The sequence below is a fragment of the Camellia sinensis genome, chromosome 11 (assembly GCF_055761805.1).
Source record: "Camellia sinensis isolate YWXY chromosome 11, ASM5576180v1, whole genome shotgun sequence".
NCBI lineage: Eukaryota > Viridiplantae > Streptophyta > Magnoliopsida > Ericales > Theaceae > Camellia > Camellia sinensis.
In genome coordinates this window covers 60,165,459-60,184,590 of record NC_138971.1, presented here as the reverse complement: position 1 = coordinate 60,184,590, position 19,132 = coordinate 60,165,459, and the positions used below count along the sequence as shown (strand labels likewise).

The window sequence follows — 19,132 nt, the reverse complement described above, 5'->3', positions numbered from 1 at the left end:
TACAAATAATCCTTTGCCATAACGACCACTCTTCTTGCATTCTACCATTCGATGTCTAGTTTAACCGTACTTGAAACAGTGGGTTGAATCGCCGCTACTTGACGGCCAATTAGGTTGGTCATGTGCCACGACGTTTTCTATGGTGGCCAGCGGAATAGTATTCCTTCCTATTTGGGACTAGAGGGTTAGAGCGGTTTCCTCCGCTGCTTTGGAAAACATTTGAGTTTCCAAGATAATGTATAATCATTGACAATTCGAGGTTGTTGCCGCAAATTCTGGAGTTGTTAGTACAACGTCCTCAATTAGTTGTGGGGCAAAAATACCGCACCCATATGCTTTAATAGTTTCTCCAACGTGTTGATCTATTGTTTCCCATGACGCATCCAAATCTGTTTCTATTGTTGCCACCAAAGGAACCCTTTTGTCAAGGGGAACCTGTTTGAAATCCAGGATCTCCTCTATTGCAGCCACCCAATTCATTTAGGTTGTAAACAACCCTTGAACTATGGTATATCAAGTTTGAAGCCCAATTCCCACCGATTAGACGTACATTTTGCCACCAGTCATCTCATTGACGGTCTGTATGCACCAAATAGGTTCTTGATTTCATCCTTGATATCATCCATATCCTCCCACACACTGTGGATTTGGAAGACATTTTTGAGGTGCACCTTTATCAACTGCCATGGCACCAAGCTGCTCTCCTAATGCTTCGATCTGTTTAGTGAAATGTTGTGTTATTTGGGCTTCTAGTTGTGCTAGTCGCACAACATCATTGCGCTCGTACACATTTTCAACAGCAGCTTGTTGACCACCACCACAAACTCCTTGAACCATGATGATCGATCAAGAACTGAGCCTAAGCTTTGATACAAACAAATGCAGCGTACCAAAAAAAGTTGCAACTCTTCTGCAGTCTGTTGAATCCAAAGATTATCAGAAATATAAGAGAAATAAGAGAATTCTCTCAACAAAGTGTTTATAATATATCAAAAGTGTTTTTCCCTAAGGCTTACAACTCTTATTTATAATAGAACGAAGTCTTAATTAAACTGGGAAATAAACAGAAGAGGCAATACTTGCTAATCATGCCTAAATCAAAGAAATTACAAAAATTTCCTAAAATGGAAAGATTTGAGTTAAGCTCAAAGCTGCAAACTATAATCAACAATACATATTCTGGAAACAATCAAGCCCCAATTGGATTCTTCCAAACTAAGTTATAGACAAATCAATTATTTCAAAAAATAGAAAATGGTAAAATTAAAAGCCTAAACATTGGAATTTAATCGAAATCAATTGTTGGCCATGGCAAAGGGATGGGCATTGATTGCCACATCATTTTCCATGTCCCGACAGAATTTCATGCCATTTTGAGCACGTGTTGTCTTGCATCTACTAGTGCCTTTTGCCTTTGCCTTGTTTGTCTACAAGTTCTAAAAATTCTTTGGCCAAACACTATGCATCACTCTCTCTCTGTCTTTCAAACAAATATCTCTCTCTCTCTATATATATACATGGAAAAGAAGAAAAAAAAGATTGTATGGTTGGTGATCAAAATGAATATAGAGGGAAAAGAAGATAAAAGCATACAACATCTCTTTCTCTTACAATGTATATCCTCCATACATGGCAGAGAAAAAAAGTTTATGTGGTTGGTGATCAAAATGACTATGGAGGGGGAAGAAGGTGTGAAAGAGAGAGAGAGAGAGAGAGAGAGAGAGAGAGAGAGAGAATCATTTTGCCCACAAAAGTTTGTCGTTTGTACTGCACATTATCATTTTAAAAAAAAAAATTAAATGACTATTATTGATTGAACAAATTTAAACTAAAAATTAAAATTAAAAGACAGCTGTGTTGAATGGAAATATTAATAAAGACCAAACTGAAACTAAACAAGGATCATTAATGAAGTTTGTAGTTGTTTGATGTTCGATTGTAGTCTTAAGAAAATTAAGGGTCTCGCCTTTAGATGCTGTTAAACTTAACATTTACTTTCTAGGCTCTGGAAGAATTACATTCGAGGCAACAAAGAAAAGAAATGTGGAAAATTGTACTCTCTAAAAGCAATGATCCATGCCTCAAAAGTGTAAATAATCACATTGGTAGACAATTTTGGGAGTTCGACCCAAATCTTGGAACAACTGAGCAACGAACTCAAATTGAAAAACTTCGCCACGAGTTTTACAAGAACCGGTTTGAAGTTAAACATAGTTCAGATCTGCTCATGAGACTTCAGGTAACTCGCATTTCGTTGTGTTTTAGTTTCAATTATCATTGTCTTGCATTGTCCATTTGTAAAAATTATAGAAGAACACCACCCGAAAGAAATAAAAAAGCCCACCCAGAATTTGTGCGTTTCTTTTTTGTTGATCAGTCTAATTGTAATATATATATATATTTGAATATTGATTTGTTGATACATTGCTTTTATTCCTAATGTACAAATAGTTTGCAAACAAGAATCCATGTGAGATGAAGTTATCACGGCTGAAAGTTGGAAGTGAAGAAGAAGTAACTAAGGAAGCAGTGGAAACCACATTGAGAAAGGCCCTAAGGTTCTACGCATCCCTCCAAGCTGAGGATGGGCACTGGCCTGGGGATTATGGTGGCCCCCTTTTTCTTATGCCTGGTTTGGTATGACTCATATTTATTGTCATCAATGTTTGGGATATGACTTTTTTTTTTTTTTTAGAACAACAGAAGAGAGATTTTATTGATGCAAACCGAAGGCACAAAACACAGAAGAGAATACATAAATAACATGGAAAATGTACAAAGCATCATAGCAAAACCTCTCCATCCCAACTAGGTTGCCACAAAAAGGCACACCCAATCATATGCCAGCACTTTCCAAAGACGAGAGTTTTGAGATTTCCAACGAAAGCCAAGGAAAGAACAAAAAATAAAAATATCATATAAAGCAACAACTATGTTCAAAAGTCATTTTCTAATCCTTTACCATCAGCACAACTGTTGCCCATAGAAGTAACAAATTTCTGACGATGCTCCTTTGCTCCAATTCAAAGCACTATATGCAAAAACACAATTGTCGGCGACAACTAAGCAACTGTGACATTGGCAAACCCCTTAGCTCAGATCTCATATTAGCCCAAAGAACAACTCAAATTTAATTAAATCAATTAATTCTTCTCAATTTGATTGAACACACATTATTTTTAAGTCCCCACACTGACCATAGTACCATGGATGGGATCACCTTTCAAATAACCTTCCTTGCTCTTTTATACCTCCAACTCTTCCACCACTCCCATAACAGGCTTGTAGAACCTAGCACCACCCGAACCAACGCCCACCACTTAATAATTTCTGACCACACCCTCCAAACATTCTTGCACCAGAGTCGGACATAACTCAACTTCACTTTTGTAAAAATGGCAAGGTCGTCATTTCACGCACTAGAGAAGTTGAAGTTCAAATAATAAAAATGTTTTGTGGCAAAATTTTTAACCATTTTGTATCATCAATTAATTAGACGTATCATGTAATTGATTTCTTGTCCGAAGTTATGATTATAGTGACAATTAAAGGTAAGTAATGATATAAGATATTTAACATTTTTTTCGTTCATATAAACTCTTTCATATTTTGTTACTAATTAACAAAAGAGAGCGGGAACATGTGAGTATATAAATTTTGATTCCATCTAGATTTTTTTTGAGTAAGTGAATATTTTATTATCAAAAGGAGAAAATACACAATAGTGTCCAATACAAACCTTCTAAAGGCAGCAAATGCAAAAGCAACGAGCCTCAAGCTCAAACGGCCAACACTAACAAAACCTAAACCCTTTTAAGATAAGTCTATCACAACCCCAAGAGTCTAAGTTAAGACAAAAAAGAAACAATGTCATGTATCTCATTCACTCTAGCTCATTCCAATGAGAAGAGACATGAAGGAATCAAAATTTCACCATGGGAGAGGATTCATTTGCCTAAAGTTGATGTAAGGACTAGAAACATGTTGGAAACATTTCCAACATTCAAGTTTGAACTTGCTTTGACCTCACCAACCACATTACCTCTATCTTTCCTCTTTGATGCCTCTACCTAGTTAGTTGCCTTAGTAGTGCATTAGTAGATAAGTAACTGCAGCAAATTCAAACTATAAAATATTCCTCTTTACAAAATTGGGGCACAAATCACTTAAATGTTAAATTTTGAAATGTTTTCCTTCCATCCATGTGCTTTGAGGAAACTTTTTCCAAAACTAAAAAGTGAAAAATATGCTTTTGCTGTCCATTTGGATTTAGTGATTTGATGAGAATGATACAGAATGAAAATATTTATATATTGAGAGGGGAAAAAATCCAATGAGCAGAATGGGCCGAGCTATGTATGTGCTCGGTGGAAAAGTGTGGGCCAAGCTATGTATGTGATTGAGAGGGAAGTATGTGCCGAGCAAACGGGCCGAGCTAGTTGTGACTTGGGCCTTGTCGTTGGATTATGCGACCGAATTGGCATAACCGAGGGCAGTTTGGCTCAGGTTCTAGATCATGCGTCTGAGTTTGCCCAAGGTCCAGAAGTTGGACCAAGTTAAGCCGAGCTAGATGAAGCGATGGTCCAAGGCCGAGCCAGGTGAAGCGATGGTCCAAGGCCGAGCAAGGTTAGAGGGAACAAACGGAGTTGGACAAACCGAGCTAGTAATTGAGCTTGACCCTGAAGGTCAGCCGGAATTGAGGTTGGTCGGTCCAATTGGAGTGTGAGAAGAGAAACCCGCCAATGGTGTGCGTCAATACCGTTTGGCAGTTCGGCCAATGTTGTTTGGCGGTATTGATAGGTACGTATGTAAAGAATAGAGAGGGCAATACAACCATGCGACCAGGAAAAGACGAGCAGAGCAATGCACACAGAGGCTATATAGACTGAGCAGTGCCTCCATACAAGAGATCTGATTTTCTAGTAACCCAGGGCTCTATCTCTCTTTGGTCTTCTCTCTCTTTCTCTCTCAAAAAAGTGTACTAACTTGCTCGTCGGAGGGGTTTTCCGGCAACACACCGTCGGGTAGCTCACCATCGTTGTGTTTGCAGGTTAATTGAAGTGACGTGAAGCTTGGACACAAGGAGTACGGACAACATCGGATCTTTTCTCCCTGTACAATTGGCGCCATCTGTGGGAATCCGACAGACAAAACCTTATCCTCCAAGCTTTTCCGGTCATCTTTTATGGCAAACCACGACGACATTCCACTGTCTGCCATTGACGACATCATGCCAGAGTCCGTTCGGCACAAAGATGGCCTGTCTGCCATTCCGACGATGGCTGGTTTGGAGACCTCCATGCAAGGACTTTCTAGAAATGCGTGAGACAAGCGCACGGGGAGTCCTAGGCGCTTTGTTAGCCCAAAAGAGCATCGCCGACGGCGAGACTCACACACTCAGTACCTGGAAAACAAGCTAAGAGACTAGGATACCATCATCAAGAAGATGGCGACAGAGATGGAGACCATGAAACGCCAGATGAAGGGAAATGGTGTCGCTGAAGTGGGAAACCACAGTGAGCATGCCCATTCTCGTCGTTTCGGCAGTCAGAATAGACGCCGCACCACTTCACTCACCGTCATGAGAAGCTTCAGAGTTGGAGACTATGTCGCGCCGGCGGTGACATCTCGTACGCAGGACAGCAGTTACTGTCCCTTACGTCCAACGACGGTGTCAAGATATTTACGCTCCGACCGGTCGAAAGACTTGGAGGGATGTGATAGAGGGGCGCGCTCGTCGACAGAAAGCGCAAAGGGTGTCTACATTGCAGCCGCTGGCCCCTAGAGGGCAAGCCAGTGAAAAGGTCGCAAGGCCACTACCACGCTTGGCGGCACACGTGCCACCAAACAAAGAGTTGGCAAAGCTAAGCACCACCCTTTTTTCCATTGAGATAGAGAACACGCCGCTCCCCACTGGGTTCCACCAATCCAAGTTCACGCTCTATGACGGAAAAATCGATCCCTACATGCACGTCAACCATTTCCGGCAAGGTATGGCTGGACACAGGCAAAACGAAGTATTGATGTGCCTTATTTTTCCATCGAGTTTAGGCGAATTGGGCCTGAAATGTTTCGAGAGGCTGCCGGAGGAAAGTATTGAGGGGTGCCAACAGTTGGCAGAGGCGTTTGTCACCAGGTTCAAGACAAACACCACAACGCCCAAGGAAGTTGACCATCTGTTGGGAATAAAGATGGAGCCGAGCGCCTCTTTGAAGGTGTATAACACTAAGTATTAAGAGACTTCAACGAGATTCTTGATTGCCCAACCAACCTTGCAATCACTCAATATAAGCGCGGTCTTCCAGTTGGACATCAATTAAGAGACTCGCTCACAATGAATCAACCGTCGACCATGGAACTGCTCATGCAACACATTAATGAGCACATCCGAATCGAAAATGATGTAGCCGCAGTTACCGTGATGGCAAGTTTGGTAGTAGAGGACAAGCAAATAGTGGGAAAGGTTTATGCAGTCGAACAAGAGGATTGTCATGCAAACAACCATGGCTGAGATATAGGGAGTTCGATTTTGGAAGATGTTAGTAAGAAGGACGAGGAAATGGGCATAAAACTCGCAAAATATAAATGGCCGATCTATTTTCGGAATGCCGAATGCTGCCAATATGCAATTTTATTCTTAGTTTTACGTTTGTAACCCTTTCTACTATTGACATAATGAAACAAGTACATCGTTTTTTGAGAAGTGTTGTATTTTCATCCCACCAAACAGATTTAGCGCGGTCCAAGGGGCAACTAACAATCATTTTGACGGAAAGATCAAAATTTCTTACCGAGCGGACTTTGCTTGGCAAGAGGTTTGTTGATGATTTTGTTCAACTTTGGAATTCCTTACCGGGCGGATTTTGCTCGGCAAGAGGTTTGTTGATAGTTTTGATCAACTTTGGAATTCCTTGCCGAGCGGATTTTGCTCGGCAAGAGGGTTGTTGATGGTTTTGATCGACTTCAGAATTCATTACCGAGCTAATTTTACTCGCCAAGAAGCAAGTTGCCGAGTTGACCTTACTCGCCAATTTTAGATTTCTTTGCCGACCTGATTTTGCTTGCCAAGAAGTAAGTTGCCAAGCTGACTTTGCTCGCCAACATTGAAAGTCCTTGCCAAGCTGATTTTGCTCTCCAAGAAGCAAGTTGTCGAGCTGACCTAGCTCACCGACTTTGGAATTCCTTGTCGAGCTGATTTTGCTTGCCAAGAACCAAGTTGTCGAGCTGACCTTGCTCACCAACTTTGGAGTTCCTTGGTGAGCTGACTTTGCTCTCCAAGAAGCAAGTTGTTGAGCTGACCTTGCTCGCCAACCTTGAAGTTCCTTACCGAGCTAATTTTGCTCGCCAAGAAGCAAGTTGCTGAGATAACCTTGCTCGTCGACCTAGCTCGCCAACTTTAGAATTCCTTGCCGAGCTAATTTTGCTCACCAAGAAGCAAGTTGTCGAGCTGACCTTGCTCACCAACTTTGGAGTTCCTTAGTGAGCTGACTTTGCTCGCCAAGAAGAAAGTTGCTGAGCTAACCTTGCTCGCCAACTTTGGAATTCCTTGCCGAGCTGATTTTGCTCGCCAAGATACAAGTTGCCGAGTTGACCTTGCTCGCCAACCTTGAAGTTCCTTGCCGAGCTGATTTTGCTCCCCAAGAAGCAAGTGGCCGAGCTAACATTGCCCGCTAACCTTGAAGTCCTTACCGAGCTGATTTTTGCTTGCCAAGAAGCAAGTGGCCGAGCTGGCCTTGCTCGCCAACTTTAGAGCGCCTTACCGACCTGATTTTGCTCGCCAAGAAGCAAGTTACTGATTTGACGTTGCTCGCCAACCTTGAAGTCCTTGACGAGCTGATTTTTGCTCGCCAACTTTGGAGCGCCTTGCCGACCTAATTTTGCTCGCCAAGAAGCAAGTTGCCGAGCTGACGTTGCTCGCCAACCTTGAAGTTCCTTGCCAAGCTGATTTTTGCTCGCCAAGAAGCAAGTTGCCAAGCTGATCTTACTCATCGACCTTGCTCGCCGACCTTTAAGTTTCTAGCTGAGCTAATTTGCTCGCCAAAATGTAAGTTGCCGAGCTAACCTTGCTCGCCAACTTTGGAGTTCCTTGTCGAGCTGATTTTGCTCGCCAAGAAACAAGTGGCCGAGCTGGCCTTGCTCGCCAACCTTGGAGTGCCTTGCCGAGCTGATTTTTCTCGCTAAGAAGCAAGTCACCTAGCTGACCTTGCTCGCAACCTTGGAGTTCTTTGCCAAACTGATTTTGCTCGTCAAGATGCAAATTGCCGAGCTGACCTTGCTCGCCAACTTTGGAGTTCCTTGTCGAGTTGATTTTGCTTGCCAAGGAAGTTACCAAGCTAATTTTGCTGGCCAAGAAGTAAATCGTCGAGCTAAGTTTATTTTTCTTACCAAGGAGTTGCGTTGATTTCACTTGCCGAGAAATAAACCACCGAGCTAAGCTGGTTAAGTGATTAACACAAAAATCGAAGAACATTTTGAAAATTTTGAGCTATGAAGATTTGTGTAGCAGTACAGCACGGGCCCCGAAAACAAGTGATAAAACTTGATTGAGCTATCATGTAGCTAGATGACAAACCGAGTTGAAATGAAGATTATACAAGAATAAAATAATCCCAATCAGGTTGCAACCGATGGGATTAAGGGGCAATTGAGAGAGGAAAAAATCCAATGAGCTTAATGGGCCAAGCTATGTATGTGCTTGGTGGAAAAGTGTGGGCCGAGCTATGTATGTGATTGAGAGGGGAGTTTGTACCGAGCAAACGGGCCGAGCTAGCTGTGATTTGGGCCTTGCCGTTGGATTATGCGACCGAATTGGCATAACCGAGGGCAATTTGGCTGAGGTTCTAGATCATGCGTCTGAGTTTGCCCAAGGTCCGTCAGTTGGACCAAGTTAAGCCGAGCTAGGTGAAGCGATGGTCCAGGGCCGAGCAAGGTCAACGGAAACAAATGGAGTTGGACAAACCGAGCTAGTTATTGAGCTTGACCCTGAAGGTCCGCCGGAATTGAAGTTGGAACTGACCGGGCTATGCCTAGCTCGGTGGAAATTGCCAAGTGGTCCAATTGGAGTGTGAGAAGAGAAACTCGCCAATGGTGTGCGTCAATACCATTTGGCAGTTTGGCCAACGTTGTTTGGCGGTATGGACAGGTACCCGTGTAAAGAATAGAGAGGGCAGTACAACCACGCAACCAGGAAAGGACGAGCAGAGCAGCGCACGCAAAGACTATATAGACTAAGCAACGCCTCCATACAAGAGATCTGATTTTCTAGTAACCCAGGGCTCTATCTCTCTTTGGTCTTTTCTCTCTTTCTCTCTCAAAAAAGTGTATTAACTTGTTCGTCGGAGGGGTTTTCCGGCAACACACTGCCGGGTAGCTCACCATCGTTATGTTTGCAGGTTAATCAGAGTGACGTGAAGCTTGGACATGAGGATTACGGACAGCATCGGATATTTGCTCCCAGTACATATATATATATATATATATATATATATATATATATATATATATTGTTAGAATTTACCATTCCCACTCACCTACTACACTCCACCTACCACCAATTTACCCTCACCTACTCCTCACCTACTACCCAAACCCTCTCCTATATAATGCCACTCTGATTTGTAATACAATATATCAATATAACATAATATCAATCAATAATACAATTCTCTATTTCTCTTTATACATTAAATTTCTACATGGTATCAGAGCCATAAGATTTAGGCCCGTATTTTGTTTTCTCACCGGCGGGCAGCCGGCCGGCAACCTTGCCTTCGCTGCCCGCTGGAATTTTGTACACATACCTTCACTTTCCTGCCTCTTCCAACTTTCTTACAATTGTTGTCCCATAGATGGGCTTCATATCTACCGGTCCATCTATGCCTTGTGACACCTCTATACTGTGAAGTCCTCTGTCCAAATGCATCAATGGACTTCCTATGGACAACCTGCTTCTGATCAAGCTTCTCAGACCCTCTTTTCTTCCCCTCCTTGAATGGTGTTTGGTACACCTCATGGCCTCTAAATGCATAGTAATCTGAGTATTGCTGGGCTAATAACGAAGGCCTCTCGAGCAACTGAGATGGGGCTTCATATTCCCCTGCCCATCCAGCATCCATAACCATCACTTTGTCACAGTCCATAACTGTGGGTATTCTGTGAGCTATGCTGATTATTGTACACGACACAAAGTCCTCGCGAATGATTTTCTGAATGACAGCATCGGTCTGGGAGTCGACAGAAGCCGTTGCTTCGTCCATAAACAGAATCTTGCTGTGTTTCAGCATGACTCTCCCCAAGCACAGAAGCTGTCTCTGTCCCACACTCCAATTGTCTCCGCCATCAACCACTGATGCATTGAGTTTTTCAGGCTTTGCAGCCACAACATCTTTTAGTGGTACTGTTTTTGTGCGAAGGGACAGAAATCATCACATTTCCCACCTTTTTTTTTCTTTTATTTTGTCCTCCACTTTACACCTCACATGCCTTCTCTCTGTCTAAACAATAATTTTCCACCATCTCCCTCTTTTTCTACACAATATTTTTGTACCACCGCCCACTCCATGATACCAATATTATTATTATTATTATTATTATTATTATTATTATTATTATTATTTTCACCAAAAAAAAAAAAAAAAAAATTCATTCCAGTTGATTTTTCTGCATTACCACACCTACCATTCGAGTTTGCCAAACACACTTGCTTTATTCATATCGGGACTCACCCCGATCACCATTTTACATCAAAAAAAAAAAAAAACAAGCAAACAAACAAACAAACAAACAAAACAACCGCACCCACAGTGGGATTTTTCTTCTCTACTCGGCCGCCGGTCTCTTCTTCTTGCCTCCGTCCTGCGCGGCCCTTGACGGTGTTGCCTCCGTGCTTCCTAGACCACCAAGCAAATTCACTCCACCCTGCTCCTCCACTACAGCATACGGTGGACCTCCAAATCGGAACATCACGGTGGCCTTCCGCTTCAGCTCCTTGTTTTCTGCCTTTAGCACACTTATCTCTGCTCGCGCATCCTTATACATGCGTTGGAGCAGAGCCAGCTGGGAGTTTAACTGTTGCACCTCATTTGTCCTGCTCTGCAGCCGGTGCGACAAGTTTGTGACCGCAGTCATGGTTTCCACACATGACTTCAGAGTATACTGATTGGCCTCAATATCAGTTTGCACCGTCATTTTTTGCTCCACCGACCGCATCGGAAAGTTCAACGGAGCAAACACAGAGGTGTTTGGTTGAGGTTCACTGGCCACCGCACCAGTTATTTCTCTTGTGGACTCGTTCAGTTCTGGAAAGAGCGTGAGCAGACCATGGGAAGAGGAGGCCAGGTTCTGGGTAGCTGGACGGGAAGAAGAGGCCATGTTGCTAAGTGTTTCAGAGACGGGTTGGTTACAGAGTATTACAGAGTTTCTCTCTCAGCAAAGGAAGAGTTTTTTTTTTCAGAGGATTTTCAGAAGTTTTTTGTCTGCCTCAGCCTCAGCCTCAGCCTCAGCATCAACCTTGGTTAAATAGCCAAGGCAGCCACGCGTATCGCGCGCCACTTGACGACAAACGGGCGCGCCAGCCAAGGCCCTCACGTGCCTCGCCATCATGTCCGGCGCACTTTTTGATAAATTGGGCACGCCTTTTGATGGCACGCCTTTTTAAAAAATTGAGCGCACCTTTTGAGGATGCGATTTTTTAAGGGGTCCGACAAGACTCTGTAAACTGTCCCGACATTGATTCCGGTTAGCTCCTTTATGGGTCCGACAAGACTCTGTAAACTGTCCCGACATAGATTCCGGTTAGTTTCTACAAGGGTCCGACAAGACTCTGTAAACTGTCCCGACATAGATTCCGGTTAGTTTCTACACGGGTCCGACAAGACTCTGTAAACTGTCCCGACATTGATTCCGGTTAGTTTCTACAAGGGTCCAGCAAGACTCCGTAAACTGTCACAACAACTGTCACAACAGTGTCTGCTACAACGGTCCGACATGACCCCATAAACTGTCTTCTACAACGGTCCGACATGACCCCATAAACTGTCATCTACAACGTTATGACACCCCCATACAGTGTCCTCTACAACGTTATGACACCACCATACAGTGTCCTCTACCCCGTTATGACACCACCATACAGTGTCTTCACCAACGGTCTGACACGACCATACAGTGTCTCCTATCTTTCTTTTTTTTTTATTTATTTATTTTTATGTATTATCTTGTTTTGTTCCTCTCTCCAAACTCAAGTTGGTTAGTTTCTATCCTCCTTGAGTTTGCGGGGGGCTGTTAGAATTTACCATTCCCACTCACCTACTACACTCCACCTACCACCAATTTACCCTCACCTACTCCTCACCTACTACCCAAACCCTCTCCTATATAATGCCACTCTGATTTGTAATACAATATATCAATATAACATAATATCAATCAATAATACAATTCTCTATTTCTCTTTATACATTAAATTTCTACATATATATATAAATTTTTTCTCATGTTTGGTTTATAAGTTGGATGGGAAATGATGAGAAATGGAAAGAAAGAAAAGTCCCTTATTTTCTGAGTTCCATTTCTCACTAAAGTGGTAAGCTTTGGTGGAATGCAAATTGATTGATTGTATATTTTTTATAATACCGAGATTGCTCATCAAACTACTAAAGAAGAAAAAGAGATATCATCCATATTCCTATATCACATACCTTTCTTTCTTACTCATCCAAACATGAGAGTGAATAAATACAATCATACTTTTTCTTTTCTCAACTAGATGAGAGACCACAATTATTTCTTTGATTTTCTCACCCCACGATCTAAATACAAAAATTAGAGAATATATGCCTACTAGTAGCATTGAATTACAGGGGATCGAATGCATAAAAACTTGCATATGATAATAAAAAATTCGTCTTCCATTTATTTGTAATTATTTGCCCAACTCTTGCTTGCTAAAGTATCGATCGCATCATTTCATAGGTTATCAGCTTGTCTATCATGGGAGCCTTAAACACAATATTGCCACAAGAGCATCAACTGGAAATTTGTCGTTACCTATATAATCATCAGGTAATTATCTCTTTTCATTTTGATGTATAGGTACAAATATTAGTAGTAGGAAACTCACTTCCAACCATAAACTCACTCCCAATTTATGCAATTATGGTACAAACAATGCAAATATACTTGGGTTTGAACTTGCATAGTTATGGTTAAACCTTAGCGTAATCTATTTTGCAACCCAACATTAGTAAAAATACTACATAACTATCAGGACATATGACGAGAGAATTTTAATTTAGTAAAGCGGGTTAGGAATGTTCAAAATACAAGAGTACAACAGAACATGGAAAAATGATAAGGGCAAGAGTGTTGAAGCTAACATGTCTTCTTCTTCTTCTTCTTTTTGGGTGAAAATTGAGAACGACTATGATCCAATTATATTTGCAGAATTTCAATGGAGGTTGGGGATTACATATAGAAGGGAGCAGTACCATGTTTTGTACAGCTCTTAACTATGTTACTTTGAGATTGCTTGGAGAAAGGATGAATGGTGGAGATGGAGCCATGGAGAAGGCAAGAAAATGGATTCTTGATCATGGTGGTGTCACGCACATTCCTTCATGGGGGAAGTTTTGGCTTTCGGTATAATTTTGTTGTCTTCTTTTTCTTTGTCTTCTTGTTATATTGTTGCTTAGCAATTTTTGACTAATTTAAAAAAGTTATCCAAAACTAATTCTACATTTGTTCCAAGTTTATTGTTGATATAATGTATTCAAGGAAATAAGATAAAGCCATTTGGTTGTACTATATGGGAAAGAAGAACAAAATAATATTAAAATGGTGTTAAATATATTATGATAATCATGAGGCATGGCACCGATAATGTAATTATTATAATCATCTTAATTGTTATTATAGAATTAAGGTCTAATGAGGGATTTACATGGTGGGTATTCTTCACCTTTTGGTAGGTACTTGGTGTTTATGAATGGAGTGGCAACAATCCCCTACCCCCAGAGATATGGCTCCTACCTTACTTTTTTCCCATACACCCAGGTTCTACTTCTACTTTTTATTCACCCTCTACTTCTACTTTTTGTTGGGTTTTGTTTTCTCTATGCATTTTCTCTAGTATAATTACAAAAACTTTTATCAAAAGAATGGTGAATAATGTTTCAGATGGAATAGCGTGGCATGGCATGTACAAAGCACATGAAATAGTAACTAACTCTAATTTTTGTACTACATTTTAGGATGTGTATGTAAATAAATGTGCAAATGCCTTTTTTATTTTTATTTTTAATCTTGTTATGTATGTATGCATAATGCGTGTGTTTGGATTTATGCTTCACAATATTAAAGAACGCAATATACATTAAGAGAGTAAGTAGGCTTACAGATATGTCATATAAATTGGCATATCAATACATCAACAACCAAAATTACAAAAGATGTTCCACTTTATGCAGGGCGTATGTGGTGTCATTGTAGGATGGTGTACCTACCAATGTCATATTTATATGGGAAGAGGTTCGTGGGGCCAATTAATGCTACCATTTTATCATTGAGAAGAGAGTTGTATACACATCCCTACCATCAGATTGATTGGAACCAAGCTAGATACCTATGCGCTAAGGTATAGTTTGATACATATTTATCCTTGCTCAGTTTCTTTTCATTTTGAAGACTCTAACTGACATTGAACAACTATTAAGAAATCTATTCAACTATTCAATTGATCCCAAAATCAAAATCTACGGAGAATTGATCAGAAAGTGAAAATAAAAAATATCGAAAACACAAAGAATAAAGGGGAAAAAACACAAGAACCACAAATTGTCATGATCTAGTCAAGAAGTCCTAACTAAAAACCAAAAAAAATAAATACCAAAATATAAAATATTATCAAAATTAGTTATTAAATATTATTTCTTTAATCAATTCAATTATCGTTCCATGTCACTAGCTCCACCATATTGCTTTAATGAACATACTGATATCAACAACTAAACTTAGTACACAAATTTTAGTGATAGGCTATACCCAATTACATCTCTATGTCAAACAACTAAGTTAAATATAACTACGGGCCGTGCTACATCCCCCTAATTTGGGGAGCCCTAATCCCCCGAAAATTGAGACCAAGGCAATAAATAAATAAATAAATAAATAAATTCTCCAAAACGACGTCGTTTTGGGGATTAGGGGGGGCTTTTTTAGGGCTCCAAATCATTTCCCTATAACTAGGTATTTAAAGTTGGGGCTGTGCTACATCCCCCTAATTTGGGGAGCCCTAATCCCCCGAAAATTGAGACCAAGGCAAAAAAAAAAAAAAAATTCCCCAAAACGACGTCGTTTTGGGGATTAGGGGGGGCTTTTTTAGGGCTCCAAATCATTTCCCTTAAAGTTGAGCCAAAATTAACTTGACCAAACAAATTTGAACCATCCCATTATCAACTCTAGCATGTTAATCTCAATTGAAAACATAATTTGTTCTTTCCCTGCCGTTGCTGTTGGATGCATTTCAATCAAAGATCAATCATGTAATGCAATTTTACTTAATAATTATGCCATTGTTTCAAATGAATATGTAATAATCATGATAATATTTATAATATCCAATCTAGTGTTGCAGGAAGATTTGTACTACCCACATCCCATGATACAAGACATCCTTTGGGATTCTTTACATAAGATTGGGGAGCCTCTTCTCATGCGATGGCCTTTCTATAGGCTAAGAAAAAAGGCACTAAGCGTGGTACTGGAACATATTCACTATGAGGATGAGAATACAAAATATATCTGTCTTGGACCAGTAAATAAGGTGCTTAGTTTTATCTCTATATATGCATGTTTTCTCTTTTTTCAAACATATGCATATCCAACCATTTTGGCAAAAATCATAAGCATGAATATCCTAGAAAGGGAATGCATAGGTTGTTAAATTGTAATAAACTTTGGTATACATGGACAATTTTCAATAACTTATGATTAACCTATCTACTTGTCACTCTATAACAAACTACTTTTATTTTTGGGAGTGTAAGAATTGTACCGAATACTAAGTTATGCTTTCTAACCATAGGTACTAAACATGATATGTTGTTGGGTGGATGATCCAAATTCAATGGCAAATCAGCTACACCTCTCAAGGATCAAAGATTATCTCTGGGTGGCTGAAGATGGAATGAAAATGCAGGTTTTCTATCAAGTATTTTATCCCAATTAAACTTGTTACACACTCGTTGGCAATTAATTAGAACTTACAAGTATGAAACAAAGTAATGGGAAAGAAGGAAGGTGATACCTCCGTCTAACAGATTTTCTTTGAACTACTAAAAAACCAAAGACAATATTTCAATGTCAGGGTTACAATGGATCCCAGTTATGGGATGTTGCTTTTGCCGTCCAAGCAATTCTCTCTACCAATCTGGTTGATGAATATGGTTCAATGCTTAAAAAATCCCATGAGTTCATTAGGATCTCACAGGCAAGTTAGAACTTTGGTGAACAATGTTCTTCATGTATAAAAAATTTATTCTAATTATGTCAAATATATGAGTTGTACTAATTTGAATTTGATTTTGGCTTAAAGGTTCGGAATGACAGCTCAGGCAATCTTAGCTTCTGGTACCGTCACATTTCAAAGGGTGGGTGGCCTTTCTCTACCCCAGATAATGGTTGGCCTGTATCAGATTGCACTGCAGAAGGTTTAAAGGTAGATTGTTTCCATAAACTTCAGAAAGTTTAAGATGGTCCTTAGAAGGTGCATTAAAATTTCATAAGTAAAAGATATACTAATGTTGTTTTAAAACATATTCTGTAGAAAACTTTTAGGGGTCGTTTGTTTCATGGGATTGAAGTGCGGGACTGGACTCTATGTCCAATAAATTTACTAATCCATCGTTTGGTTAGTTTAGTAAAGATTGGGTAATACATATATCATTTATAACTAAATAGTCTAGGGATTATTTATTTAGGACTAAAGTCCATTATATTGCAGTCCGCCCTTGTTTAGTCCATCCAAACAAACACTTCCTTAGAGGAAACATAAAACATAGAAATCTATCTCCCTTCCCTTTTCTAATTTTTTTTTTTTTTTTTTTTTTGTCAAAAGCATGAGCCAATATGTATTTTTCTAAGTATGGATATAAGATACAGGTATGATACGATATGAATTCAACAATATGAAAAAACTTTAAAAATAGATATGGGTACGACCAGGTTATCTTCATAAAAAATATTTTAATAATTTTTGTATTGTGTTGTACAAGGTGAGTCAATGACCAACCACGTTACACTTTTCTTTTTCTTTTTTTTTGAAATTTTCATTTCGATATCACATCTAAACTATTTTTTCTCCTTTGTATTTCTCACTTTCATATAGTTAAATGTGTTATACACAAAGTGTTTGTGTTGAAATCTAACTTTAGGATCATCATATTTCCATAGTTGTCCTTACTTTTTAAAAACTATATATGGATATGAATATGAAATACATATATGACACATTTATAAGGGTATGTCAACTGGATAAGTTTTAAAAATATTTTCTTCTTCTTTGTAAAGTATTGAGAAGTTATTCTTGTCAATTATACGCTAATCCTATGCAAATATTATTACAATTTCTTTCATAATAACTCAAATATGTTATCTAAGGTAGCTGATATTCTTTAAAAAAAATATAAAAAAAATAAAGTATTCAATATGTTTAGGAACTATCACATACATATCCATGAGTGTTTGGTATGTATGGGTTTGTGATACGAATACGACTCCAATATGAAAGTATCCATGCTTACCCAGTCTTTTGGCATGAAAATGTACCTTAGATAGGACATTTACAATTTTAGTAATGGAGTTCTCTAAGTTTAAAAGATGGCTTAAAAAATGTTTTCATTTATGGTATAATATAATTTTATGCAGGCAGCACTCATGCTATCCCAGTTGCCATCTACCCTTGTTGGAGAAACAATAGCAGTAGATCAGTTATATAATGCAGTCAATTTTATTCTCTCTCTTCAGGTACTACTCTTGAGGATCTTAACTAGTGAGCCAGGACAACATGCAAAACATTTTCATACTAAAACTTTAGCATAAAATCTTGATGTAAGCCTTTAAATTGTGTGCTTTAGAATGAAAAACACCCAGAGTTATTTCTTAGTTACAGTGGTGAAGGCTGCAGATTAATTGGAGATCTCATTACTTGACCACTGCAACTAAGGAAGATGTTTGATGAGCACTCAATCCAAAGAAAATGTTGGTTTTTAATCCTTGTGAACCAACAATTGCCTAGTGGTAAGCGATATATGTTATCCAACTGAATTAATGGGACAAATAATCTCCTTGTCCTCATTTGTTTTGTAATAGATATGGACATACATAACGTCAATTATATATTTATTATGCATTATTAGTTATACAATTAAAATTTTGTCAATTTTGTTACATAGAATCTTTATTGTAATTTAATCTAAATAATAAACATTGCAACCAAAACTAAAATATGAATTTCATAGATTAATAATTCCAATTCATATATTATAATCCACTCAATCAAACAGACTATATAATTATTATTTGAATAAAAAAAAATTGAAAAAAAAAAATCCATGTAAACCATCCATTTACAAAGAAAGTCTACGATTCCAAAGGGTCAAAAATTCTAAGCTCGTGCAAACATGTTTAGATGTATCTCCCAAAATTTTCACAAAACAACAAACTAAAATTAGATTTAGCTCCTCCAACATGGAACATATCTCAGCCAAGAGTTCATGAATAAAAACAGGGTGTTTTGCTCTGTTTTGAAGTTGTTGCAAAGCTAATTGCAGAATTTGAATTTTTTTATTAATATTTGTGATTGATTTCTAAAAAATAAAATATAAAAAATAATATTGTGTTAATTGAAATCAAGAACCAACAATACAATGATAAATATATATATATATATATATATATATGCCTCTGATTGTTACATTATGAAAATTACATATGAGATGAAATGTTTTAGTGAAATAATTCAACTAAATCACACACATACTCCTCATTCATGATAATTCTTACTGTAAATTACATATGTATTGAAAACAAAGGGATTCCAGTTATAGATTGTTCTCTAAATTCTAATTCAAAAATA

The 19,132-nt window shown here is 38.9% G+C and overlaps 1 protein-coding gene across 1 annotated transcript in view; it reads left to right on the top strand.

Annotated features, from left to right (window-relative positions):
- The window catches only part of LOC114275045 (cycloartenol synthase 2), a 42,167-nt gene that overhangs the window by 13,766 nt on the left and 9,269 nt on the right, over nt 1-19,132 (top strand). Inside the window, exons 3-13 of the mRNA XM_082894014.1 lie at nt 2,003-2,239; nt 2,452-2,637; nt 12,973-13,062; nt 13,444-13,638; nt 13,968-14,052; nt 14,466-14,632; nt 15,632-15,820; nt 16,082-16,195; nt 16,364-16,486; nt 16,592-16,714; nt 17,923-18,021. Coding sequence (XP_082750140.1) covers nt 2,042-2,239; nt 2,452-2,637; nt 12,973-13,062; nt 13,444-13,638; nt 13,968-14,052; nt 14,466-14,632; nt 15,632-15,820; nt 16,082-16,195; nt 16,364-16,486; nt 16,592-16,714; nt 17,923-18,021 — 1,569 coding nt within the window. The 5' untranslated portion in view covers nt 2,003-2,041. The remainder of the gene's footprint in view (nt 1-2,002; nt 2,240-2,451; nt 2,638-12,972; nt 13,063-13,443; nt 13,639-13,967; nt 14,053-14,465; nt 14,633-15,631; nt 15,821-16,081; nt 16,196-16,363; nt 16,487-16,591; nt 16,715-17,922; nt 18,022-19,132) is intronic.